Source organism: Vombatus ursinus, unplaced genomic scaffold, assembly GCF_900497805.2.
Source record: "Vombatus ursinus unplaced genomic scaffold, bare-nosed wombat genome assembly UNPS02005459.1, whole genome shotgun sequence".
In the NCBI taxonomy this organism is placed as follows: Eukaryota; Metazoa; Chordata; class Mammalia; order Diprotodontia; family Vombatidae; genus Vombatus; species Vombatus ursinus.
The window spans coordinates 3038940-3062600 of record NW_020945237.1 but is presented as its reverse complement, the minus strand read 5'-3'; the positions used below and the strand labels follow the sequence as shown (position 1 = coordinate 3062600).

The 23661-nt window shown below is 37.9% G+C and overlaps 1 protein-coding gene across 4 annotated transcripts in view; it reads left to right on the top strand.

Moving 5' to 3' along the window:
- CDK14 (cyclin dependent kinase 14) overlaps positions 1 to 23661 on the top strand; it is a 664870-nt gene that overhangs the window by 339934 nt on the left and 301275 nt on the right. For all 4 annotated transcript variants that reach the window (XM_027847911.1, XM_027847912.1, XM_027847913.1 and 1 more), the window contains one exon: positions 261 to 384. In XM_027847911.1, coding sequence (XP_027703712.1) covers positions 261 to 384 — 124 coding nt within the window. The remainder of the gene's footprint in view (positions 1 to 260; positions 385 to 23661) is intronic.

The window sequence follows — 23661 nt, the reverse complement described above, 5'->3', positions numbered from 1 at the left end:
TCGCTCTAGAAGAGTTTAGGTGGGTGAGGTATTTCTGCTAGCTCACAGAACAGGTTGAAATTTCCGTAGTCCTGTTTTTTGGTGATCCCAGTTTTTCTGTACAGATTCTTCCCATTTTTATCAGATGATTTGATTTTTTAAAAAATCTGTTTTATACTCATTTTCATATTATACAATTATTCTTCAGAATATGTATAGAAACTAATGTTTACCTTCAGATTTTAACTGTGTCTTTTCTGCCCCCCCCCCCATTTTTCCAGTTGTTTTTATTTCAGTTGCTGCGAGGACTGTCTTACATCCACCAGCGTTATATTTTGCACAGAGACCTGAAGCCACAGAATCTTCTCATCAGTGACACGGGGGAGTTAAAGCTGGCAGATTTTGGTAGGAAAGCAGTTAATTATGAGTCTGTTTTGTCATGTTGTGAGTATGCCAGGCAGATGGTGGTGTGGATTTTGCTTAGACACAGCTACTGCATTGTAGAGCCTGGTAAAATTTCCTCTGGAATGAAGGATTCATTATGATCCAAATAATGCTTGATAGATTAAGAAGTGGGAAAGGGAAACATCTTTCATACTCAGAGAGAAGGGCGGGAGATGGGGGGGAGTATCCAGTAGCAGGAGGGAGGAGAGAGGGAGGTCGAGAGAGAGGGAAGGAGGGAGGGAGGAAGAGAAGGAGAGAGAGAGGGGTGAACTTCATTAGCATATTAACACTGGCAGAAAGGGTTGGGACTGAGAATCTTTCAAGCAAGGAAGGTAACAAGTCGTCCTCCTGACATTTTATAGGGAATTCACAGTTTATGATCACTTATATGTATCATCACCCCAGGGACATAACCATTGAGCCCAAGGATCCACAAGCTGGGTTAACCTTTCTTGGAGTGACACTTGGCTCAAGAAGTTTTGAAGAATTAGGAGAGCAAGCACTGAATATCATTGAAGGGAAGAGAGTTGTTTTAGCCTATTCAGTTTAAAAACTGAGGGCAACTAGATGGCACAGTGGGTAGAGTTCTGGGCCTGGAATCAGCAAGACTCATCTTTATGAGTCCAAGTCTGGCTTCAGACATTTATTAGCTATGTAGCTCTGGACAAGTCACTTCACCCTGTTTGCCTCAGTTTCCTCATCTGTAAAAGAGCTGTAGAAGGAAATGGCAGACCACTCTAGTATCTTTGCCAAAAAAAAAACCCAAAATAGTGTCCTAAAGAATCAGACATGATTGAACAGCAACAAATTTATAAACTGAACCTTCCACAAAAAGTTTTCAAATTAGTTTATCCCACTCTAAGACTATGTTCCTTCAACCTTTGTCTCTGTGACTTAGGAGACATGCAGGGCTTGGTTCTCCGCCTCCTTGTTCCCTCCTTTCCCCTCCTTCTTGATGTATTCAGAAATCTCTGAATTGCCCTTGCTCTCTGTCAACCCAGTGAGAATGGGGTGTCGAGCAGAGCCTTAACACCCAGGATTGTCATGGAAGCATGATGTGTTGACAGTACATTGCCTCAATTATTTTTGAATATGTATATTCTGATTAGAAATTTGCTTGGTGAACAGTAGAATGAAATATTGCCCTTGGGACAGAAAGATGCCTGCGAATGTGATATGGGTTATTGCTACAACATAATTATTTCACCAAAAGACAGAAGGGGGCTGGGAGGCAGTAAGAGAAAGAGAAAGAAGAAAAAAATTCCTTTTCCAAAGGTAATATTCTGTTGAACTCAAATGCAGTGAGACATTTCAAACACTCTTCATGCTCCTTTGCTCTTGGATGTACTTTTTGAAGACATTAATGATTAGAAAATTTTGTCATTATATCCTACCTTGGTCTTGGTTGCATTGTTTGGGGAAGCGGGGGGAAGGAAATCTGAGCATTTAGTCTCTTTGATTTTTATAGGTAATGTCCAGCCTTAGAATCAGGTTAAGCGCTGCATGTTGCTTCAGTTTATTTAAGCCTAGAAAGCCTAAGAGAACAGGAGCTATGGATGGCTGCTTATCAAGGCCAAAGATCATTGAATCTTTACCTTGAACCTCCAGTGCCTGCAGTGGGATCCTTATTTCATAAGTATACAATAAATCAGTGAAATGGGGATTTTTCTTCTGACATGCCCTAATAGTCTATAAAGAATAAGTTTGAATAGGATGCCAAAATGTGCAGGACATAGTTAACTGTGTTGGACATAACTTTGGTTGTATTTTCGCAGAAATAGTTTCTTGCTCATAAATTTTAATTTTATGCAAAACTTTTGGAAATATGTTCACATTTTTAATAGGGATAACTTGTGTGTGTTCACTGAAGACACTTTGTTTTCTGCTTCTAAGCAATGTAATGATTGCTAGAAACAAGGTTTTAGTCTTAGAAAGTCTTGTAGACCAGCCGGTCTTTTCAGTAAGTACTAATTTTGTATTTGTACTAGGGAGGAATTTGAGGTGGTTAAAAGCACTACACACACTTCCCCAAATGGATTTAATGCCATTCTCTTCCTCCTATTCATTCACATCTTTTTCACCCAGTCATTTTGCCCAGTGATATTTTATGGTGGGGAATCTTAGAATAAGTGGCCAAAAAGGCCATCACAACAGCACATGTGATTAGGCTGCAGTATGTACTTCCAGTGATTACCCACATGCAACAAATGGTGTAAGAGAGATCGTGGAGGAAATGTGTGATTTGAAAAGGAGGCTTTGTGGTGAGGGTGGGGCTAAGGGATAGTGGTCACTCCCAAAAACTTCCAGGGAGTTTTCGTGAAATGAATGAAGGCCTGGAGCAATACCTCTGACACATGAGTTTGCCCTTTGGTGGCAGTCTTCCTTAGGACCAAAACAGGAATTTCACAGAATGAGAAGGCATAGATGGTTACATTATGATCAGGATAGAAGGAAAACCTCCAGTGATGAGACCATAGACCTAGCCAAGTATTCTGATATAATGGTCAGGTTCAATAGCAAATTAAATGCTATGTCAGGGCTTAACTTTGTAATAAAAAAAAATAATTCATTCTTTTGAGTGTGTCTTTAGTTACTGAAAATCATTAATTGGATCTTCTTGAATTTCTATATTCGAAACCCATCCCTGGCACAAGGCCTCATAGTCTGTTTATTAAGTGTAACAAGAGTGGCTTATCCACTAATTGGCAATTTACTTGATTAATTTTGCATTATTTTTGTCTTTTAATTAAAATTACTGCGCCTAAATGTGTCTGTATGAGCATGTGTGCATGTGTGCCCCTGAGAGAATGTGACATGATGGCAGCCAGATGAGAGTGTCAGAAAAACACACTCCAGGCACAGTCAATTGGCTTTATTACTTTAAAGCACCTAAAATAAACACCTAGTAGCATCTAGATTCAGGGTTTAGGCTGTGGGAAGAGCTTTACTTATAGCTTTTCTATGATGTTTTATTGATTGTATTTGAAGGATATAGCTCCAGATTTAGATGAGGTAGGTGTGTGTGTGTGTGTGTGTGTGTGTGTGTGTGTGTGTTTGTGTGTTTGTACTTGGCATTTAAATTCCAAGTTTGAAGTTTAAATTAAAATTAAATTATATTTAAATTTAAATTCCAAATTTAAATTAGTTCTGGATTTACTCTGTGCTCGGTCCATAATAGGTGCTTAATAAATGCACATGGAATTGAATTTTTGAGTGATTTTGTCATTTTCTGTTTTCCAGGGAAACTGGAGCAGCTAGACAGTCCTTATAGCTATTAAATCCTTGAGATAGGAGAAATTTAGACCCTCTATGGAATCTGGGAAGTCTCATTCTGATGGTTGGAGTCAAGTTTTGTTTGAATTATATTGTGCATGCCCCGTTAACAATCACCATACATGCACCAAAGATTTTAAAGAGGCATTAGGTCACTTGAATAAACCCCAAATAAATAACAACTTTACACTTTGAAAGGTTTCACATCCTGAATATGTGGCAGACTGGGGTGAGAAACATCATGTTTCATTCACGAATATTATTGTGTTTAGCGAACATTTCCTTAGTGTAAGGTACTAAAAGTTTTTGTTTGTTTGTTTTGAAAGCGAAATATGATATAGACTTTATTCTCTAGGAGATTTTAATAGCACCTACTTCCCAGGATTGTTGTGGAGATCAAGTGAGGTAATATTTTAGAATGCACTTTGCAAACTTTGAAGCACTATAGAAATGCCATCATCATCATCATCATCATCAGCATCATCATTATCATTGTTCTTGTTACTGTATAGTATAATGTAATGAAAAGAGCACAGCCTGTAGAATTAGGGGACATGGATTCAAATCCATCCTCTTTGAAGCTTACTACCTCTCAGACACTGAGCAAGTCACACGAACCTTCCTGAGCTTCCTCATCTGTATAATGAAAGCGTTTGGTTAAATGGCCTCTGAGATCCCTTCCAGCTCGAGTTCTTCCATTTTTATTAGAATAGAATAAAAAGACATATAGATGTAGATACGCTATAGATACACACGTATATGTATGTGTGCATACATATAGAAATGACTAACCCTCAAGAAAGAGCATTACAAGTGCAAAGTACTATGAGATTGACACAAGCAGAAAGTTTTCACAGACATAGAGAATCGGTGAAGATTTGACAGAGGAAATGGTATCAGTTTGGTTGCTCGAAGGCAGGGTGGGACTTTCACATATAGAGATGGATGTGGAGTTCATTCCTTGGATGGTGCATGGAGTAAGAAGAGACATATGCATGGGGGGAGGCAAGAATAATCAGGGAGCAGCAGAGTTGGTCAGTTGTTCTGGAAGAGAAGAAACAAGAGATAAAGTTACAAAGGTCAACTTTGGTGTGAGGTAGATTGTGTGGATTATGGGGCAGCTAGGTGGTGATGAGGCATCTAGGTGGTGCGGTTTCCTGGAATCAGGAAGACTTACCTTCATGAGTTCAATTCAAGCCCTCAGACACTTCCTAGCTGTGACTTTGGGCAAATTACTTTTACCTTGTTTGCTTCAGTTTCCTCATCTGTAAAGTGAGCTGGAGAAGGAAATGGCAAATCGCTACAGTTATCTTTATCAAAGAAATCCCAAATGGGGTCATGAAGAGTTGAACATGACTGGAAATCAACTCAACAACGAGAATGAGATTGTGGAGCAGGAGCTTGTGTTTTATTGGTTACTAATGGGGAGCCATTGAAATTTTTTGAGTCTAGGAGTGAGGTAATGAAAATATTGTAAAGAAGGAATTGGAGAGGCATAATAGGAAGGAAGAATGGTTAGTTAAATTTGAAAAGGTTTCCTCTCTGGTGTCCATGGGGTCTTCTGAAAAAAATTCTGAATTAATTCATTAAATACACTAATTAAAAACTTACTTTGTCTTGTTAAGGGATTTGTATTTCTTGTTGAAATATTTGCATACAATTTTTGTTATTCCTTTGAACATTTAAATAGTCAGGAACCCCTCCTCCTACCCTTGCCATCCCCCAAATGATTGGAAAGTAGTTGATTTGGATGCAGATGCAACACCTTGTTGGTGTTTATCTCTCTACTAATGTGGGTGTTTGTTCTATGGGACCAAGTTCTATTTTATAGAGAAATTAAAGATCAGATATTCTAAATGGAGTTTAAAATAAACTCAGTTTCGTTTAGTGTAGAAATTACTGTGCAGTGAAAAGAATATCAAATCTGAATTCAGAGGACCTGGGTTCGAATTTGTACTCTATGACTTAACTCCCTGTATGACCTTGGGCACTTAGCCTCACTTAACCTGAGCTCAGTTTTCTCAACTGTAAAATGAAGAATTTTTACCAGATGATCTCCACTGTCTCTTCTGGTTATAAATCTATGAAGATAATTTTCCTAACAGCTTATTATAGACTATTATTGAAGCATTATAATATGAGAGAAAGAAATTGAATTTAGAGTCTGCAGATACTTGGGTTTAAATCTCAGCTCTGACACACAATAACTGAAATACTTGGGAAATAATTTGTCTAGTGTCCCTGACCCTCAATTTTTTCTTTTGTAATGATATACATTATCTTCCTATTACACATTATACATTATAAAGTATAACAGTATAGATTATATTTATCACACACATGACATATATGACCATATATAATAGCATACATGTGATATACCTATGTATGTACATGTGTGTTTCTTATTAATGTATCCAAAATGGCTTTAATTTTTATTCAACATGTGGAGAAAGGAGGGGGATGTTAAAATATAAATTGTTGATATATTTTTGTGTAGCTGAGGAATCAATCGATCTTTGTTAACTTCTGATTAAGGTAGCTTTGAGTCACCAGTTTGTTGATTCATCTACATTAATTCTTCAAGGTGTCTGGAATGCTATGTGACATGAATGGGGAAGATAGATAGATAAGGTTGCACCCATGTCCTTACAGGAAATTAAGAGTTAAAGAAACGTTAGATAAAGAAACATTGTCTGACCCCCTCATTTTGCAGATGATGAGATTGAGAGGCCACAGTGTTCGTCACTTCAAGACCATGCAGTTAGTTGATGATAAAGTCAGCACTCATACTCGAGTCTCCCAATACCTGGGGCAGTGTTCTTTCTGTTGTACTCCTGGCCTAGTGAGAGACCCTGAAGGTCAAGATCTTGAAGGTCATTACATGGATCAAGGCCCTTCTGAAGGCCTACTGAGATCATTTGTGTTATCTTTTTCAGCTACAATTTTTGAGGTGGGCTGTTTAAAATCATTCACCATTGAATGATAGGAAATCAGAGGAATGAGTATATAATTTTTATTTCTACCCTTCCAGTTGAATATAAATGTCTTGAAGGCAATTCCTGTTGTACTCTTGTTTCTGTATCTCCAGTGCCTAACACGTTACCCTTTCTTTCCTCTTCAGCCCATTCTCCATATAGCTGCTAAAGTAGTCTTTCCAAATTTCAACTCTGACCATGTTGCTCCTCTATTCTGCCACCTCACATGGCTCTGTGTTGCCTCTAATACCTTTCAATGCCTTATGACATCTGGTTCCCACTCATCTTTCTAGACTTTTTAACTTTATTCCCCTTCATATATTGCATCCAAAATGACCTGCTTGCTTGCTTTTCTCTGTAGTGGTCATCCTAATCTCCCAACTCCAGTCCTTTGTATAGCAAACTTGTAATGCACCCCCTCCTTAGAATATCTCAGTGTTCGATTCAGAAGTAATGTCTTATGGAGAGCCTCTCCTGGTTCCTAGTTGTCAATTCTTTTTCTCTTCTCCAAATTGCTTTGTATTTTCTTATTTCTCTTTGAGACCAGGGACTGCTTTTCATTTGGTCTTCATACCCCCACCACTTGGCTCATAGTAGAAACTTCATCAATGCTTATTGACTGTAATGATGAGTTTGAAAGAACATCAGTATAGAATCCTGAATCTGTGTAGGTAAGTTCGACATTAATTTCTTGAGCGTCATCATTGTGATAAACTGTGATTTAAATCTAGGTATTGTTATTCACTCTAAGGCTAATAAACTTAAGAGTGAATCTGGGAACAAAAGCATTGAACTTGACTCCTCCTCCATTCTTCTCATTTAGCCTAGATACTAGAAAATCTTTTGGATAAATGTCATACATTTAGGACTTTCACTAAGATGATCTTAAAGAAAGAGTACAGGAAATACTTTGAAGATAAATGCAAACAAAAAGCCACTAGAGAATGTCATGTAGCATTTATAATACAGTCTGCTAGATCATAACATATGCCATATCATTGTTTTATGCTGCTTTAGCAAATAATTCTATGGAAATGCAGTTTCCTAGTAGTAGGTTTTATCTCTTGTGTGCATTTGCCATTTTCTCTTCCACCCCTTTGTAGGCCATGACCTTCCTATAAAGACAGCTGGGCTAAATTTACCACCTCACAAATAAGTCAGGGCCAGTAGGGCCAAAATGTTAACTGTTCAGTAAAGGCATACTAGGGTCATGACATCTTTCACCAGGGATGAAGAACCTGACTTAAATCACCTTTTTTTTAAATACATAAAACTACTGGCCTTTTTTTCTCACATGGTCATAAAACACCATTTTCCTACTGTTGCTATGTTTTTTCCTGTAGGTTACTTCTTGACTCGGTTAGGGAAGGGAAAGTATTGTATAATGCATTTTAGATTAATTGCAAAATACCCTAAAAATTCAAATCTAAAGAGGCTCTGGGTTTGTGTGTGTTATTTTTAAAATCCACATTGGGGATAGAAGAAAGCAATGAGAAATCAGCTACTGTCAAGAGTAGGCTAGACTTTGTCAGGATAATAAATATAAAATCTCCGAATAAAGGCCTTTCGATCCCGAGAGAGAAGACCTTTTACTGTTTTGTATTGCAAGCATACAAAATTCAATATTGCAGCCATAATTTTTAATTCAAGGTTAGATTTACTCCAGCCTGTTTTCTTTGGCCTGGAAGATAGAATTTTGGGTATATCTTTGTTCTTGAATCAGTATGCTAAAAGAAAAAAGGAAAGTTTCACTGCTCAGTGGTGCATCACACAGTTACTAAGACCGAACCCTAGAGCATTTGAAAGCCAAAGGGGATGATATTGAATAAGGAGAGCTCCTGTTTATTGACATGCACACATGGGAGTATTGTTCTTTAAAGAGCATAAACCAAGGTACTCTTATTTCTTACTGCTGTATCTTGCCACAATTCTCCACGAGAGATAATTTCTGGAAAGGCACAGGAAGACAAGGGATATGAGAAGCCATTTAAGAATTGATGATGAAGTGTAAGCAGAGGCTTTCATGTGAATCTGAAAGGTGAAGGAATATATTTAGAATAATTGGTGCTATAGTAGGAGCTGGAGAAAGGGCTGCTTGTTTTTTCTCTCTCTGAACCTAATTTAAATTCCAGGGGAGAATTTAAATATTCTACAGTCTGTCATAAAAATGATAACATGATAGCAATAATTAATTTTAATTTGATCCATGTACTCAATTTAAACTTTTCTCAACAATTTTTTTTGGTAAGACAAAGGAAGCAATAACTAATGTTCCTCTAAACTAGGGATGAATGTCAGGATTTGGCAACAAGGTGTAATGGAAAGATATAAATGGATTTAAAGTAAGAATACATAAATCCACAAAAGATCAGTGACTGTGCCAGTGTGGGGAACTTCCTTTGTGACAGTTCCTCTGTCAACTCCATTACAACCTGTTTATGACTTGGTGTTAGACTTGGTGTTATGTCCTAGGGCGTTGATTGATGCAGACAAAGGAAATATAGCTTGCCTAGGATCTCAATAGCTTGTAAGTATCAAGAATTGGACCATCACTTCTTGCCTTCGATCCCCGCACTCTATCCATTTTTCCATACTATCATTACTTGGGTCACTCTTGGCTTATTGGATGGCACAGCATGTTTGTGTGTATTACATGTATGTGCTATTGTAAAGATTAAATGAAATAGTATGTGTAAAGCACTTTGAAAGTCTTAAAAGTGCTATATAAATGCTTATAATGTTGATAATGATTGTTAGTTTCCTAGAAAGGTTGTATATTCCCTGAGACCTCATCTCTTCTGATTCTAATCCCATTTTCTGTCCACCATGACATACTTGTGCCAGAGTACATGGTTCAAATTCTAGTACTGTGACTCAATTCCCATGTGACCTAGTACACATCCATTCTCTTTGTTGGGCCTCAGTTTCATCAAATCATAAATTTAGATCTTCAAGGGACCTTAAAAGCCATGTAGTCCAACCCTCTCCATTTACAGGTGAGGAATGGAGGCCCATTCTTCAGCATCACGTGGGCAATAAATGATAGCACCAGATTTTGAACCCAGATCCTTTGACTCTAGAGAGTAGTTAGGTAGTGAAGTGGATAGAGTGGCAGTCCTGAAGTCAGGAAGACTTGTCTTCCTGAGTTCAAATTTGGTCTCAGAGATTTACTTAGTTGTGTGACCCTGGGCAAGTCACATAACCCTATTTATCGCAGTTTCGTCATCTGTCAAATGAGCTGGAGAAGGACATAGTAAACCGCTCCAGTATCTTTGCCAAGAAAACCCCAAATGGGGTCACAAAGAGTCAGACACGACTGAACAACTTCTGACTCCAAACCAGCAGTCTTTCCATTTCACCACCCTGTTTCCCCATGTGCCCATCTCTCCATCCGGAAAGTGAGTGGGTTAGAGGAGACAGTCTCTAAGGACCCTTTTAGCTGTAAAATCTTCTGATCCTCTATCACTCCAGTTGATTTAGCTTCTCATGTCCAGAAAACCTAACTCTGTGGCTCTTTTCTAAACATTTTTTATCTGCACTTGAATTAAAAAAAAACTTTTATTTTAATTTTTCCCATCCCAAAATGTGACTGATTTTCTAGGAGTGTTCCAGTAGCATATACATATACATACATACATATGTATACACACACACACACACACACACACACATATATACATATGCACACATATACATATATACGTATATATGTGTGTATATATATACATATACTTGTATTTTTAATTTAAAAAAAACAAAACAAAAACCCAAATACTTATATCTTTTAATTTATATTCAGTTTCATATTGTCAAAATAAAATAAAACAGAGGTCTTTTTTTCTCATACTAAAATGCTCAGTATAAGAAAATTTTAAAATGGGACTAAAATGGAAGTAAATGATTGGGAAATAACACTGACAGGGCATACTTTATTTTACTAAGGTGCTGCTGAGACTTCTGTCTCCCCAGTTGGGGCCATAAGGGTTAATTGCTAAGAGTGATAACCTCATGCTGCCATAGGTGTGTTGCAGTCTATATTATGGTAGCTCATTTTAATCCATTAACACCAATAGATCCAGCAAGCAGTGGCCAGAGGCCCCCAAAGGAAGATGTCTTTCCTTTTCAGGGAGCAGTCATTTAGCTCTCAGCTCTTCTTAGTCGCTGTTGGGAAACTTCTCCATCAGTAGTGTTTGCCTGAGTACAGGAACTCAGGTATTCAAAAGGCATGAAACTGGTAACAACGTACAACTGACCTGTGTCTGTAGGGAGTTTGCAACCTCTGAATCACAGATTCCGTTCAGAGGCAATAGACCTCAGAGACTGGAAGACCTGGGTTTATGTCTTGCCTCTGACACATACTGCCTGTGTTACCCTAGGTAAGTCACATAACCTCTCAGTGTCCCAGACATCTCTCTAAATCTATAAATTGCTTTAAGACTACTGGTAGAGGGTTTTTCTCACTAGTAGCTAACTACACTGATGAAATTTTTTTTAAAAACTGTAATTATCTGTGTCATATTGTTTTCCTCCAATAACATGTTCCTTGAGGGCAGGGTCTTTTTTTTTTTAATTTAAAATTTTTAATTTATATATTTTGTTTTGACAGGGACTGTGTTTTGCTTTGTCTTTGTATCCCCATCACTTAGCACAGTGTTTGGCATTCAGAAAGCACTTGAAAAAATTGTGCTGGATTATTGAATTGGATTATTGAATTACCAGATCAAAAGTTTGGGGGGATACTTGCAACATTTAACCTATGTGTCTGATTGAAACAAAAGAAATGAAAGTTTTAGATTGTGACAGTGTTCGATGTTAGAAATAGTGAGATTACTAGATTGGGAAAGTCATAGAAAATGACAGAAAAGGGTCAAGCTCAGAAGAACTGCTTTGGAATCATCACCAGAGGCAAGCAATAACCCAGAGACTTAAAGGTGAAATTGTTGGAGATGCCAGAATGGGACAAAGTTGGAAAATTTCTCAAATTCCTGTGTTTTCATTGGATGTGTGTATGTGTGTGTGTGTGTTTGTGTGTGTTTGTATACACACACAATGAATGTGTACCAGGTCACATGAGAGATGAGTCATAGTATACACACACACACTCACTCTCTCTCTCTATATATATATGTATACATGCACACACATACATACACACGTATGTGTATCCTGTTGATGGATGAAGATTTGTACCTCCTTAATTTGGTTTCTTGTTTTGTTCTTTTGTTCAAGTTTTTAAGAATTTGACCTCTGGGAATTGTATATTTTAGTGATTTAATTTAGGTCTAATATTGGAATGAAATGAGGACTTATAGGTCATTCGGTAGTTTACAAAAAGATTTATTAGCCACAACATAGAGAAGTTATCCAGCAAGGATAGAGCACTCAGTTCCTATAGACAGGACCCCTGTCATATGGTCTGGGACTGATCATGTCTGTATAGTCTGGGAATACTCAGAAGTTGTCTTGGCTAGTTAGCTTGGCATCTTCTCCCCTTTTCCTTTCCAACCCCTTCCAACCTTTCACTTCTGGCCACTGAAGTCTCAGGGACAGGTCCTTGGCTTTTAGGGAAACAAAACTAGCCTAATCTATATTAGGGGAAGGGGGATTGATATGACATCTGGCTTATCACAAATGTCAATTTTTCACTGATGAAATAACCTCACACTAATATAGTGCTTTTAAGTTAGATGGCTATAATGATGATTATTGAAATTGTACTATCAGGCTCTTCTTTCTCTCATCCTTTGAAATCACTAAGAAATGTAACTTCCTAAGAATCATCGGTCTCAGAGCAATGACTGGATAATTGAAATTGGTGTGTGTTTATGTCATTCAGCTCCTTTGTTCAGCCTGGCAGCATTTGGCCCAGTGAGTCAGTGACAAAATGAATATTATTTACCCCTTATGGGAGTATTTGTCATATATGATGTCTTTGATTATAGAATGTAAAGAGGGCAGGACCTATTTAAATTTGATCTTTGTATCCCCAATGCCTAGCACATAGTAGGTGCTTAACAAATGTTTTTCAATTGGTTGATTAATCTTTACTGTTAACTGGGAAACATTATTTGAAAAGTTAAGATCTTAGAAATTGAGTTTTTTTAAGTTATCTTAAAAGTTGTTTTATAAAGGGAGTTTTTAGAAGACAACACAAATAAATGTACTATACTGATAGATTTTCCAAGAATAAAGGCAAAACATGCATACAAAATTTTTTTGGTGAGATTACTTTTTTTGTGTCCTGAATTTTTCACTACAAATCTTCACAGCTAAAGTAATTCAACAAAAATTTTATTGAACACACACCAAGTACTGTTTAGTAGCAAGTTTAGTAGATATAGAGTGTTCCAATAGGAGGAATAAGATAAAATTTTAATAATTTTAAGAAAAGGCAGATTGCAGGTTGTATCAGGGAATTGTTGTGATAAATATTTTCTAGAGAATATAAGGTATGGATATGGAAAGACCTGCATATACCAATTTTCTTCACCTTAAGGCTTTTTTTATTTACAAAATACTCTCTGATAATTTCAGCATGTCAGTTGAATTAAATTTTTCAGTTTATTAATCATGCTTTTTTTTTAAACAAACAACTGGTTTTTTTTTTTTTAGAAATTTCCAACATTCAATATTCTGTATATTTAATCCCAAGTTTCCCCTTTGAAGAATTTTAAAGAATATATGGTAATTGTGAATCCTGGAACAGCATGATCTCAAGAGAATCAAAATTGTGCATAACCCAAAGGGCAATGAAGTGGTATGTGGTGAATGGAATTACCAATAATTACTTGCACGCATAAAAGGCATGCTGTAATGAGGATTCTTAGGGCAAGATGGCTTCTGAAGTCCTCTACAATTTTGAGTTTGTTTTGTTTTTTTTGTTTTTGGTAAAAAAGACAAATAACATTATGAAAAAAAAGGAATGCACAATCATGCAAAAACAAAAGGTAACAAATGGACAGCAAGAATATAGTACTGGTTGCCCCAAAATATTAAAAAATCTAGAAGAAGGCCTCTAGTGTCATCAGTGCAGGACTCAAGAAAGGATGTGACAGAATCATACAGACTGGGAAGTTGGGATATGTTGACATATGTCTAGTTGATGGAGAATCCACATTGATGAGCTTGAGCATCCATCAAAGGCTAAGTGAGTGACATCATCACATTTTTGGTTTCTTGCTGAGGTAAAGAAAATGTTGGTTGGAAGCAAGTGATGAACTAGCTGCCTTGTCCAAAACTAGAGTGGTCCCTGATGGTCCGATGGCATGTGTCAGTCAATCTTCTGTTCCCATATTTAAGCTACTCCTAGATGGAGGCAAAAAGAGGGTCTGTATCTGTCATCGATGGTGAAGAAACATATCGGAGGACAGTTTTCAATCTGGAATTTTAAAAGGCAGAAGTGTTTTATAGTACAAGAACTGTCATATTAACAGAGTTGGAATCAGGATTTCAAAGGAACCTTGGAGACCATCTAATCCAAGTCGATTCTGAAAAGGAATGCCAAAGAAAGTACCCAACAAGTAGTCAAATGACCTTCATTTGAGGAACCTTTGAAGAAAAACAAAACAAAACAAAACAAAAAAAAAAAAGAGGAGCCAGCCCTTTCACTCTGGGATAGCTTTGATTGTTAAGGAGTTGTATCTTAGTGTCCAACCTCAATTTGTCTCTTTAAAGCTTCTACCAAGCAGAAATCAATTAACTCCCTCTCTAAATGATAGCTTTTCCAATAATTGCAGACATATCCTCCCTAAGTCTTTTCATCATCAAGCTTAAATATCACCAGTCCCTTGATCTTTCCCTCCCTCCCCCTCTTCATATGGCATAATCTCAGGGTTCTTTGCCAAGCTCTCTCCCATCACAATCTCGGAATGTTCCCTTGCCTATCATTATCCATTCTGAAACAAAGCAACCCAGAACTTCATATATGGGCCATTCTCTCCCAAGTCCTCTAGGACGTTTTTTCCCCCACATCAGTTGTCATATCCCATTGTTGGGCAACTAATAGCCCGAGCTCTTTTCCAAACAATGTACTATCAGGCTCCTCACCATCCTTCATCTTATGCTAGCAAAAATTAATTTTTTTCAGCCCAAGTCCCTATTCAATTTCATTTTATTTTATCTGGCCCCCTATTTAGCTTGTCAAGACCTCTTCGAAACCTGACTCTATTATTTAGTGTGTCAGTTCTCCTTTTGCACATTCAGTTAGCATGCCATCCCTGCCTTTTACCAAGTCATTGATAAAAATCTTACACAGAACACGGCTAAGCCCACTTCCCTAAAACTTAAGGGGTTTTGTGTTTTCTAAATTTGAAAGAATTGTTCCATTCTCTAATGTCTTTTTGAGTGAAATGAAAACACAGTAGTAGCAAGGTGAAATATGAGAGTGGTGAAAGTGCTTATTATATTTAGCAATAGCTGGAAAATGCTGCTACCACTCTGTGGAAAGAGTTTTAACCTTCAAATGTTCCTTTTTCCAAAAATTTAGGAAAAACCAATACTATAATGTCTTATCCAAGCAGTTCTGCTGGTGTGTTCAATGCATCCTCTCACTTTAGCCAAGACTACTTAAGTGGGACAGAGAAGAAACTTAAAAAACAACCAAAAGGACAAGTTAGGGCATGTCTTTAGGTTCTTATGTGTCTGCTTCTGAGGATGGCTTTTCTGTCTCCTTCTTTGTTCTTTCTTGTCAGTATGCTTTACATAAATCTATACTCTAGATGACTTAATCTTGCTTGTTTAAGTACCCAAGCTAAATATATTTTAACCATTTTGGATGGAAATCTTTCTGTACTTGCCTTCTTCAACTGAACATAATTTAAACTTTTCTTGACAACTTTAGGTCCTCAATATAAATGTCAGTTACTGGGACATAGAATGATAGAGAATTGTACTCAGGGACTCTGGACTTAGAATGGCTCTTTGTCCCTGTATTTAGTAGCCCTTAGATTGTTTTTGTCTTTTTAAGTTTTTGTAGTCTTTTTCACTTATTTTTTCCCTCCATTGTTAGTCTTTTAATTGTTATTAATACTTCTGTATGTATCTCTAGTGGCCTTTCTTCCCACTTTCAAAATTCTGCCATGGACTGGGAAAGCAGATAACTGGATCAATTAAAACATTGCATTGAGTAAGGACTCTCATGATGGAACTACAAGTTTCTGCTGTGATCAAAGGGCATTTGCAACAATGAATGGACAGCATGGCATCTGGTTAGTGCCTTTTTCAATTCGGTTTCATCCAACAAAATTTTTTTAACTTCTACCCCTACTTTGTTCAAGCCAGTATTGTTTCTCACACATGCAAGTTGAGAGGAAACATTTCACAGGACAGTTGGTCATCTTCTATTGCATCATTCATGAGTATTTGCAAAAAAAAAAAAAAAAAAAAAAGCACTGGGGAGATACAAATCTGATATAAACCCCAACCTTGGTTCAGTTAGTATCTAATAGGAGGATGAGCCATATTATGGGCTAAGTCTAAAATGGACTTAGTCCAACATATTCAAGGCTTTTTTTTCCCTTTTAAAAAATTCAACATACACTTTCTTTCCCCTGAGATGGTTCAGAAGACTCCATTCTGAGAAGAGTTTGGGAAACCAACATGTGGAATTAGTTGGAAGAGTCTTGCTATGTAACCACTATATAAAATCATAAAAGCCACTACTATAATAATTGGAGACTAAAACCCCCTAATGCAAGAATTTAAAAGGATATAAAATACAGCTCTTGGTCTGCAGTCCCTAAATCAGGGACTGAAGGAAGGGTCCTGCAGGCATTTGGATCTCAGGAAAAGACTTCTCACAGCCTTTCCTGTCACCAGATTAATTCTTTTGTGGTTTAGAACACCAGGGATTTAAAGTATCAGCTGGTAGATAAGGGGAGGATCAACCCCTAGAGTCTGCCTAAACTCCTGCTACATCTCTTCCTCCCACCTGTTGACAAGGTCCCACCATTTTTTGGGAAGACTTTTCAGCACTTAGACATTCTCAAAACAATCCTAACAATTGAGGGAGCATCTTTTGGCAAATAAAAATAAAAACACAAAATAATATATGCAGTTATCTTAAAACAATCCAGACCATCTGAATTAAAATACCTAAGAATTCTTAGGTGTTGTGCATTACACTTTATCCCAGAATCTAAGTTGATATCTTAAATCACCCCATACCACAATGCTTTCTGTGCTTCCAGAACTGTCAGCCAAAACCTTCCTAGGGCTCTCATCAAGAGGAATAAGTACTAAATTTTGGCCCTATTTAGAGACTTCTTTTGAGGGGCTACCATATTCTTCCATGAGGTTTGTCTCCTTTAGGACTTAAAAAAAATCAAAGACTTAAAATCTTCTCCAAATAGGCCAAAGGTTCCACTTCCATTCATGTAAATTCCTATTCACTATGGTTGTGAAAAAATAATTTACCTCCTCAGTGTCTTAAATAGCAAGACCCTTCCCACTAATTCCACATGTTAGTTTCCCAAACTCTTTTCAGGATGGAGTCTTCTGAACCATCTCAGGGGAAAGAAAATCTTCCAGTTAAGGGAGATCTGCATCATTTTCTCAAGTTGCACAAATCCCACCAAGGGGATTAAAATCTTGAGGCTTCAGTCACCCCACACAAGGATGGAATAAGGAAGTGCTAGAGAATGTCAATTGGGATTCGATCCAAAAGTGGTCTATATTGAACTCCTTCACAAGTAGTGGATGGAGAGGCCATCAGGAATGGAGAAGACAATGATGACTAGATCAATAATTCTCCCTCCCTGACATGGCTCCTGAGGTCTCTGGTCCTCCATGATGAATGGGTGCATAAATCTAGAGTAAGAATTCATTCAGTGCCCATTAATCTGCTGTTAATCACTAGGCATCATTCGCCTCTGATGGTCACACACTTTTGTGGTTGTTCAGTCGCATCCAACTCTTTGTGACTCCATGGACCATAATATGCCAGGCCCTTCCATCCTCCATTATCTCTTGAAGTCTGTACAAGTTCATATTCACCATTTCCATAACACTGTCCATATGTCTCATTCTTTGTCATCCCCTTTTTCTTTTGCCTTTAATGTTTCCCAACATTGGGTCTTTTCCAATGAGTCCCATCTACTCATCGTGTGGCCAAAGTATTTAAATTTCAGCTTTGGTGTTTGACTTTCCAGTGAATAGTCTGAATTAATTTTTTTAAGTATTGATTGATTTGATCTCCTTGCTGTCCAGGAGACTCTCAAGTGTCTTCTCCAGCACCACAATTCAAAAACCTCACTTCTGTGGCACTCAGCTTTCCTTATAAGTCCAATTCTCACAGACATACAACGCCACTGGGAAAACCATAGTTTTGACTATACAGGCCTTTGCTGGAAAGGTGATGTCTGTGCTTTTTAGTATGCTGACCAGATTTGCTGTAGCTTTCCTTCCAGGGAGCAAACATCTTTTAATTTCATGACTGCTTTCACTGTCTACAGTGATCTTTGAACCCAAGAATATGAAATCTGACACTCCTTCCATTTTTTGTCCCTCTGTTTGCCAAGATGTGATGGAATCAGTTGTCAGGATCTTTGGGTTTTGTTTGTTTGTTTGTTTGTTTGTTTGTTTTTATATGTTAACGTTTAAGCCAGCTTTTACACTCTCCTCTTTTACCCTCAGCAAGAGGCTTCTTCATTCTTCACTTTCTTCCATCGGAATGGTATCAACTGCATATCTGAGATTGTTGATATTTCACCCAGCAACCTTAATTCTAGCTTTTGATTCATCTAGACTGGCATTTCGCATGATGTACTCTTCATTGACGTTAAATAAATAAGGTGGCCATATATAGCCTTGTCATATTCCTTTTGCAATCTTAAACCAGTCAGTTGTTCCATGTTCTGTTTTAATGGTTGCTTCTTGGCCTGCATTTTGGTTCCTCAGGAGAAGAGTAAAATGATCTGCTACTCCCATTCATTTGGCAATTTGTCAAAGGCTTTAGTGTGGTCAATGAGCAGAAGTAGATGTTTTTCTGGAACTCCCTTGCTTTCTTTATAATCCAGTCAATATTGAGAGTTTGGTCTCTAGCTCCTCTGCCTCTTCAAAAACCAACCTGGTCTTTTGGTAATTCTTGGTTCATGTATTGCTGAAGCCTAACTTGCAGAATCTTAAGTATAACCTTGCTTGCATATGAAATGAGCCCAATTGTTTGGTAATTTGAACATTCCTTGGCATTGCCTTTCTTTAAGTTTGGGAAGTAAACTGATCTTTTCCAGTCAGGTGGCCAGTGTTGAGTTTTCCAAATTTGCCGGCATATCGAATGCAGCATTTTAACAGCATCATCTTTTAACAACTCAGTGGAATTTCATCACCTCTACTAGCCTTATTGTTAGCAATGCTTCCTAAGGCCCACTTTACTTCATTCTTCAAGATGTCTGGCTCTCTGTCAGTAACCATACCATCATGGTTATCAATGATGTTAATTCTTTATATATATGAGATATGATTCCTTTATCTGAGAAACTGTGTTTAGGGTGGGGGCCACATAAGAGGAAAGTCAAAGGTTATTCTAGTTTTTCAAACCTGAAGAGTAGAATTTTGGTGTCACCTTTACAAATAGAAAATACAGGGGATTGGCATAGGTTTGGAGGTGATTCTAGAATGGTAGATTTAAATTTGGAATATGATGAGTTTACATTTGGACATGTTGCATTTGAGGTATTGGCAGATATCCGAGGAGAGATGACTGGCAGGTAGATGAAAATGTCATACTCCAGCTTTTGGGCAAGATTTAAGCTAGATGTATAGGTTTGGACATCCCCCACATTGACTTGATAATGGAATCCATGAAGAGTCAATAAGGTTACCAAGGGAAAGAATATACAGAGAGGAAAGCTGAGTACCAAGGACACAATTATGCTAACATGGATGCTAACTACTTTTTAGTATTTATGATCAGATACAAAAAAGATGGACTACTGATGTTTCTGGTAGAAGTGTCAAAGCTATGTGGGCAATCAGGACATTTTTAACTTGCCATTAGCTATATTGTACGGGAATAACATGTCACCTTATTAATGCTTTTACATGACTAAAATCAGGTTCAGTGTTCACTGGCATTCTCTGTTCTGTAATAAATGATGATTCCGACTGCTTAAGAGTCAGGTGTTTACATTAGAGGGGATCCTGAGTTGAACAACAAATTGGCTAACAATGGCCATGTCTAAGAATATCCTTAATTAGACCATAGGGAAAGTTGTTTCATTTATTTTCTTTGTGGCTGGTGTATGATTTTTAGTACCAGCTTGTTTACATTGGCCTCTTTCCCCATCTGTCAGTTGAGGCAGAATTCAAATGTGAAATGGAGCTTTCAGAAACATTATATTGATTCATGAGACTCCTTGGAGGTCGGAAACTCAGCGAATAGGCATTATGTGATAAACAAATACAGGATTACTTTAACTTTGATGCATACAACCTTGCTTTAGTATTGCCTAAATTAGATTGATGTTTGGTTTTCCCAAATAGTTGTTTGGAGCCTCCAGAGAGAAAGATTTATCTTCAAGAAAGAGTAAATTTAGGGATCAGCTCTGGGAATCAGATGCAATTTTTTTTAAAAAAAAGAATCAATTGTAGGTTTGGTAGGATTAGATCTTTCACCTTGTTCTGAAGTAACAAGATGATGTGTGAATGTTTAACCATGTTCTTCATTTGGCTATTTTGTGGCATGTTTTATGCTAAGTGATAAAATTAGCCATCCCACATATTTTTGCCTTTCTTTGTATATGCCCTAGTACATAGTAGGTGCTTAATAAATGCTTTTTGACTTGACTTTTTTCAGTCTAGGTGTGAGCCTCAGACATAGGCGTTTACCTGGTGATTTTATCCTAATTAGAAAAAAAAAAACGAACTTATAGGCATATTTAACATAATGTTACCCAGGCCATCTCTCATTAGGTCATTTGTATATTGTCTAAGTCTGTGTCTTAAAATCAGTTGTCCTGCTAGAATGTGCTTTAACCAATCTGTGGATATAATTTGTTTCACATCTTGCTTCCTTGCAACCTTCTGTTTCCATCTGTCTTTACTGGGGGCATTTAGTGTCCCTGAGAGATGTTAGGTACTATTTATCAACCAGAGCTAACTTTTTAATGGCCAAAACCATGTTCATAAGAGCCTATTCATCAATAAGGCAGCCTCAAATTTGGTCTTCCTTTGTCTTCAATCTCTTGAAGAAGGAAAGGGGCTATCATGGCAATTTTTCCTCCATAACCTATAGGTCTCACTAGCCTCTACATGTTCTAACTTATGCTTATAACTTTTCCCCTGGAACAGGGGTTGCCATCCTTCAGAAGGGGATAACACTTGCCTTCCCCAGTGTCTAACCTCATTTCAGAATTTTCATCTCTTGTCACTTCTTAAGCTATGCTTTTAGGGAGTTCCCAGGAAGCAAAGATTTAGCCCCTTTTCCTTTCTCCATTTCAGGGTTCTTTGCTCACTTCTCTCACCTTCCTTCATGCTAGCACAGATTTTCCTATTAGGACATAAATATTTCTGGTTTCCATGCCTCAGGTCTGTTAGCGCAGTCCAGACTTCTGTGAAAAACTTTTAGAAGTTTTTACTGTCATGGCTGTACCATGATCATAGTTGTACTTTGTGGCGTCCTGTAAATAAATCTTTCTTTAATATGTTATTGTTATATGGCATGGAATGTTTGCACAATCTCTATAGTAGATCTACCATAGAGACAGCTGATGGTGCAAAGAAGAGATCCTTAGGTCTGGAATCAGGAAGTTATGAGTTCAAATCCAGCTTCTGACACTTACCTCCCAGGTTTCTCATAAGGATCAAATGAGGAAATATTTGTAAAAAGTACTTAGCAAGGTACCTGCCACATAATAGGTGCTATTGTTGTTGTTGTTCAGTCATGTCTGACTTTTCATGATCCCATTTTGGGTTTTCTTGGCAAAGATATTGCTGTGTCCTTCTGATTTTACAGATGAGGAAATTGAGGCAAACAGGGTGAAGGACTTGCTCAGTCATACAGCTGAGGCTGGATTTGAACTTAGGTCTTCCTGACTCCAGGCCAGATGCCATACCCACTCTACCATCTAGCTGCCCCATAGTAGGTGCTGTATAAATACGTATCCCTCGCCTTTCCCTTACCATGTTACCAACTAGCAGAATTCATGTCTTTGTGTCTCTTCCTCTTAAAGTCCTTTGATTCCTTCAAGCCATAGCTCAGGTTGCCCTTTCAACTGTCAGTCAGCAAGCCTTTATTAAACACTTATTATATGCCAGGCATGGTGGTAAGTGCTGAGGACTGAATGAATGTTAAAAAGTCATTTCCGTCAGAGAGCTTATCTTGTAATGGGGGAGACAACCAGAAAATAATGAGGTGCACACAAAATACATGTTGTAAAGGGAACATACCTATGGTGGGGGCAGATCTATAGAGGTCACTGGCACCAGTTGAGATATGAACTGGGGACTGAAGGAAGCTGGGGAAACTTAGAGATGGAACTGAGGGGCTGGAGCATCAGAGATTGCGAGGTATGGCGGAAAGCCAACGCAGAAGCCTGGATATTTGGTGTCTCGGTGGAGGGATAAGTTGGATCCTTGAGCACAAGGAGGGAAGTAGTGTGTAAGAAGACTGGAAAAGTAGCAGAGGGAGGCCCCAGTCATGAAAGGTTGTAAGTGCAGGGGTTGAACGAGGCTGGCAGCTGTGTGTGTGGGAGAAGGGGCCATATATAGGGGTGTGGTGTAGGAGAGATGACAAGACTTCAGCGAATGTTGACTTGAGATATTCAACTAGCTCCAATTCCTGACCCAATCCCACCACTGCTCTTCCCCCACCCCAGGAGATGCTGTTTCATTTTGCCCCAATACATTATGCTTTAACAGGTGTTTAATATATGTGCTTAATACATATTTCTTTTAAAACATTTCCCCCCAATTACAATTAACATTCATTTAAAAAGATTGAGTTCCAAATTTTCTCCCTTCTTCCCTCACCTCTCCCCTCCCTAAGACAGTAAACAGTTTGATATAGGTTATGTATGTGCAATCATGTTCATACATGTCAGTAGTAGTCAGTCAATAAACATCTATTAAAGGTTTAATAAGTTTCAAGCAATCTGTTAACTGCTGGATATACAAAAAGAGACAAAAACACAGTCTCTGCCCTCAAAGAGTCGGTTCACTTTGTAAGGAGGAGAAGTCATTCTAAGAATTGTGTATGTACAAGATACATACTGAGTTAATGAGTGATTACCCCCAGGGCTCTCTTTCCTTAGATGGGATCTGAGCTGAGTCTCCAAGGAAGCCAGTAGATGGAGAACACTCCAAGCAGCGTTTGGGAGAGAGCCTTGGGCTTGACCTCTGAACAAAAGAATTGAACAGAATATGAGCAACTGTGTTCCTTCAGCAGTTAATATGGCAGCTAGGAGGCAGAGTGAATAGACTTGAAGCACTGTATTACCCGAATTAGAAAGACCTGAATTCAAATTAAGCTTAGGACACTTACTAGCTGTGTGAGGGCTAGTCACTTTAACTGCTGTCTACCTCAGTTTCTTCATCTGTAAAATGGGGATCATAGTAGCACCTACCTCTCAGGATTGTTGTGAGAATAAAATGAGATAATATTTGTAAACCACTTTGTGAATCATAAAGCCCTTATTGAAATTCTTTAATAGCTAGTATTCTCCTAAATGGTTTAATTGACTAGTTTATCTAAAGGCAAGTGGATAGAATGTCAGGCCGGAGTCAGGAAGACTCATCTTCCTGAGTTCAAATCTAGCCTCAGGACACCTACTGTGTGTGACCCTGAGCAAGTCACTTAACCCTATTTGCTTTAGATTTATCACATGTAAAATGAGCTGGAGAAGGAAATGGCAACCCACTCCAGAATCTTTGCTAAGAAAACTCCAAATAAGGTCATGAAGAGTTGGACATGACTGAAAAACAACAGTTTCTTGGCTGGCCTCACCATTCTGTTGATTGAAGAGTACTTGGTGAAGCAGCTATGAGAGAAAGA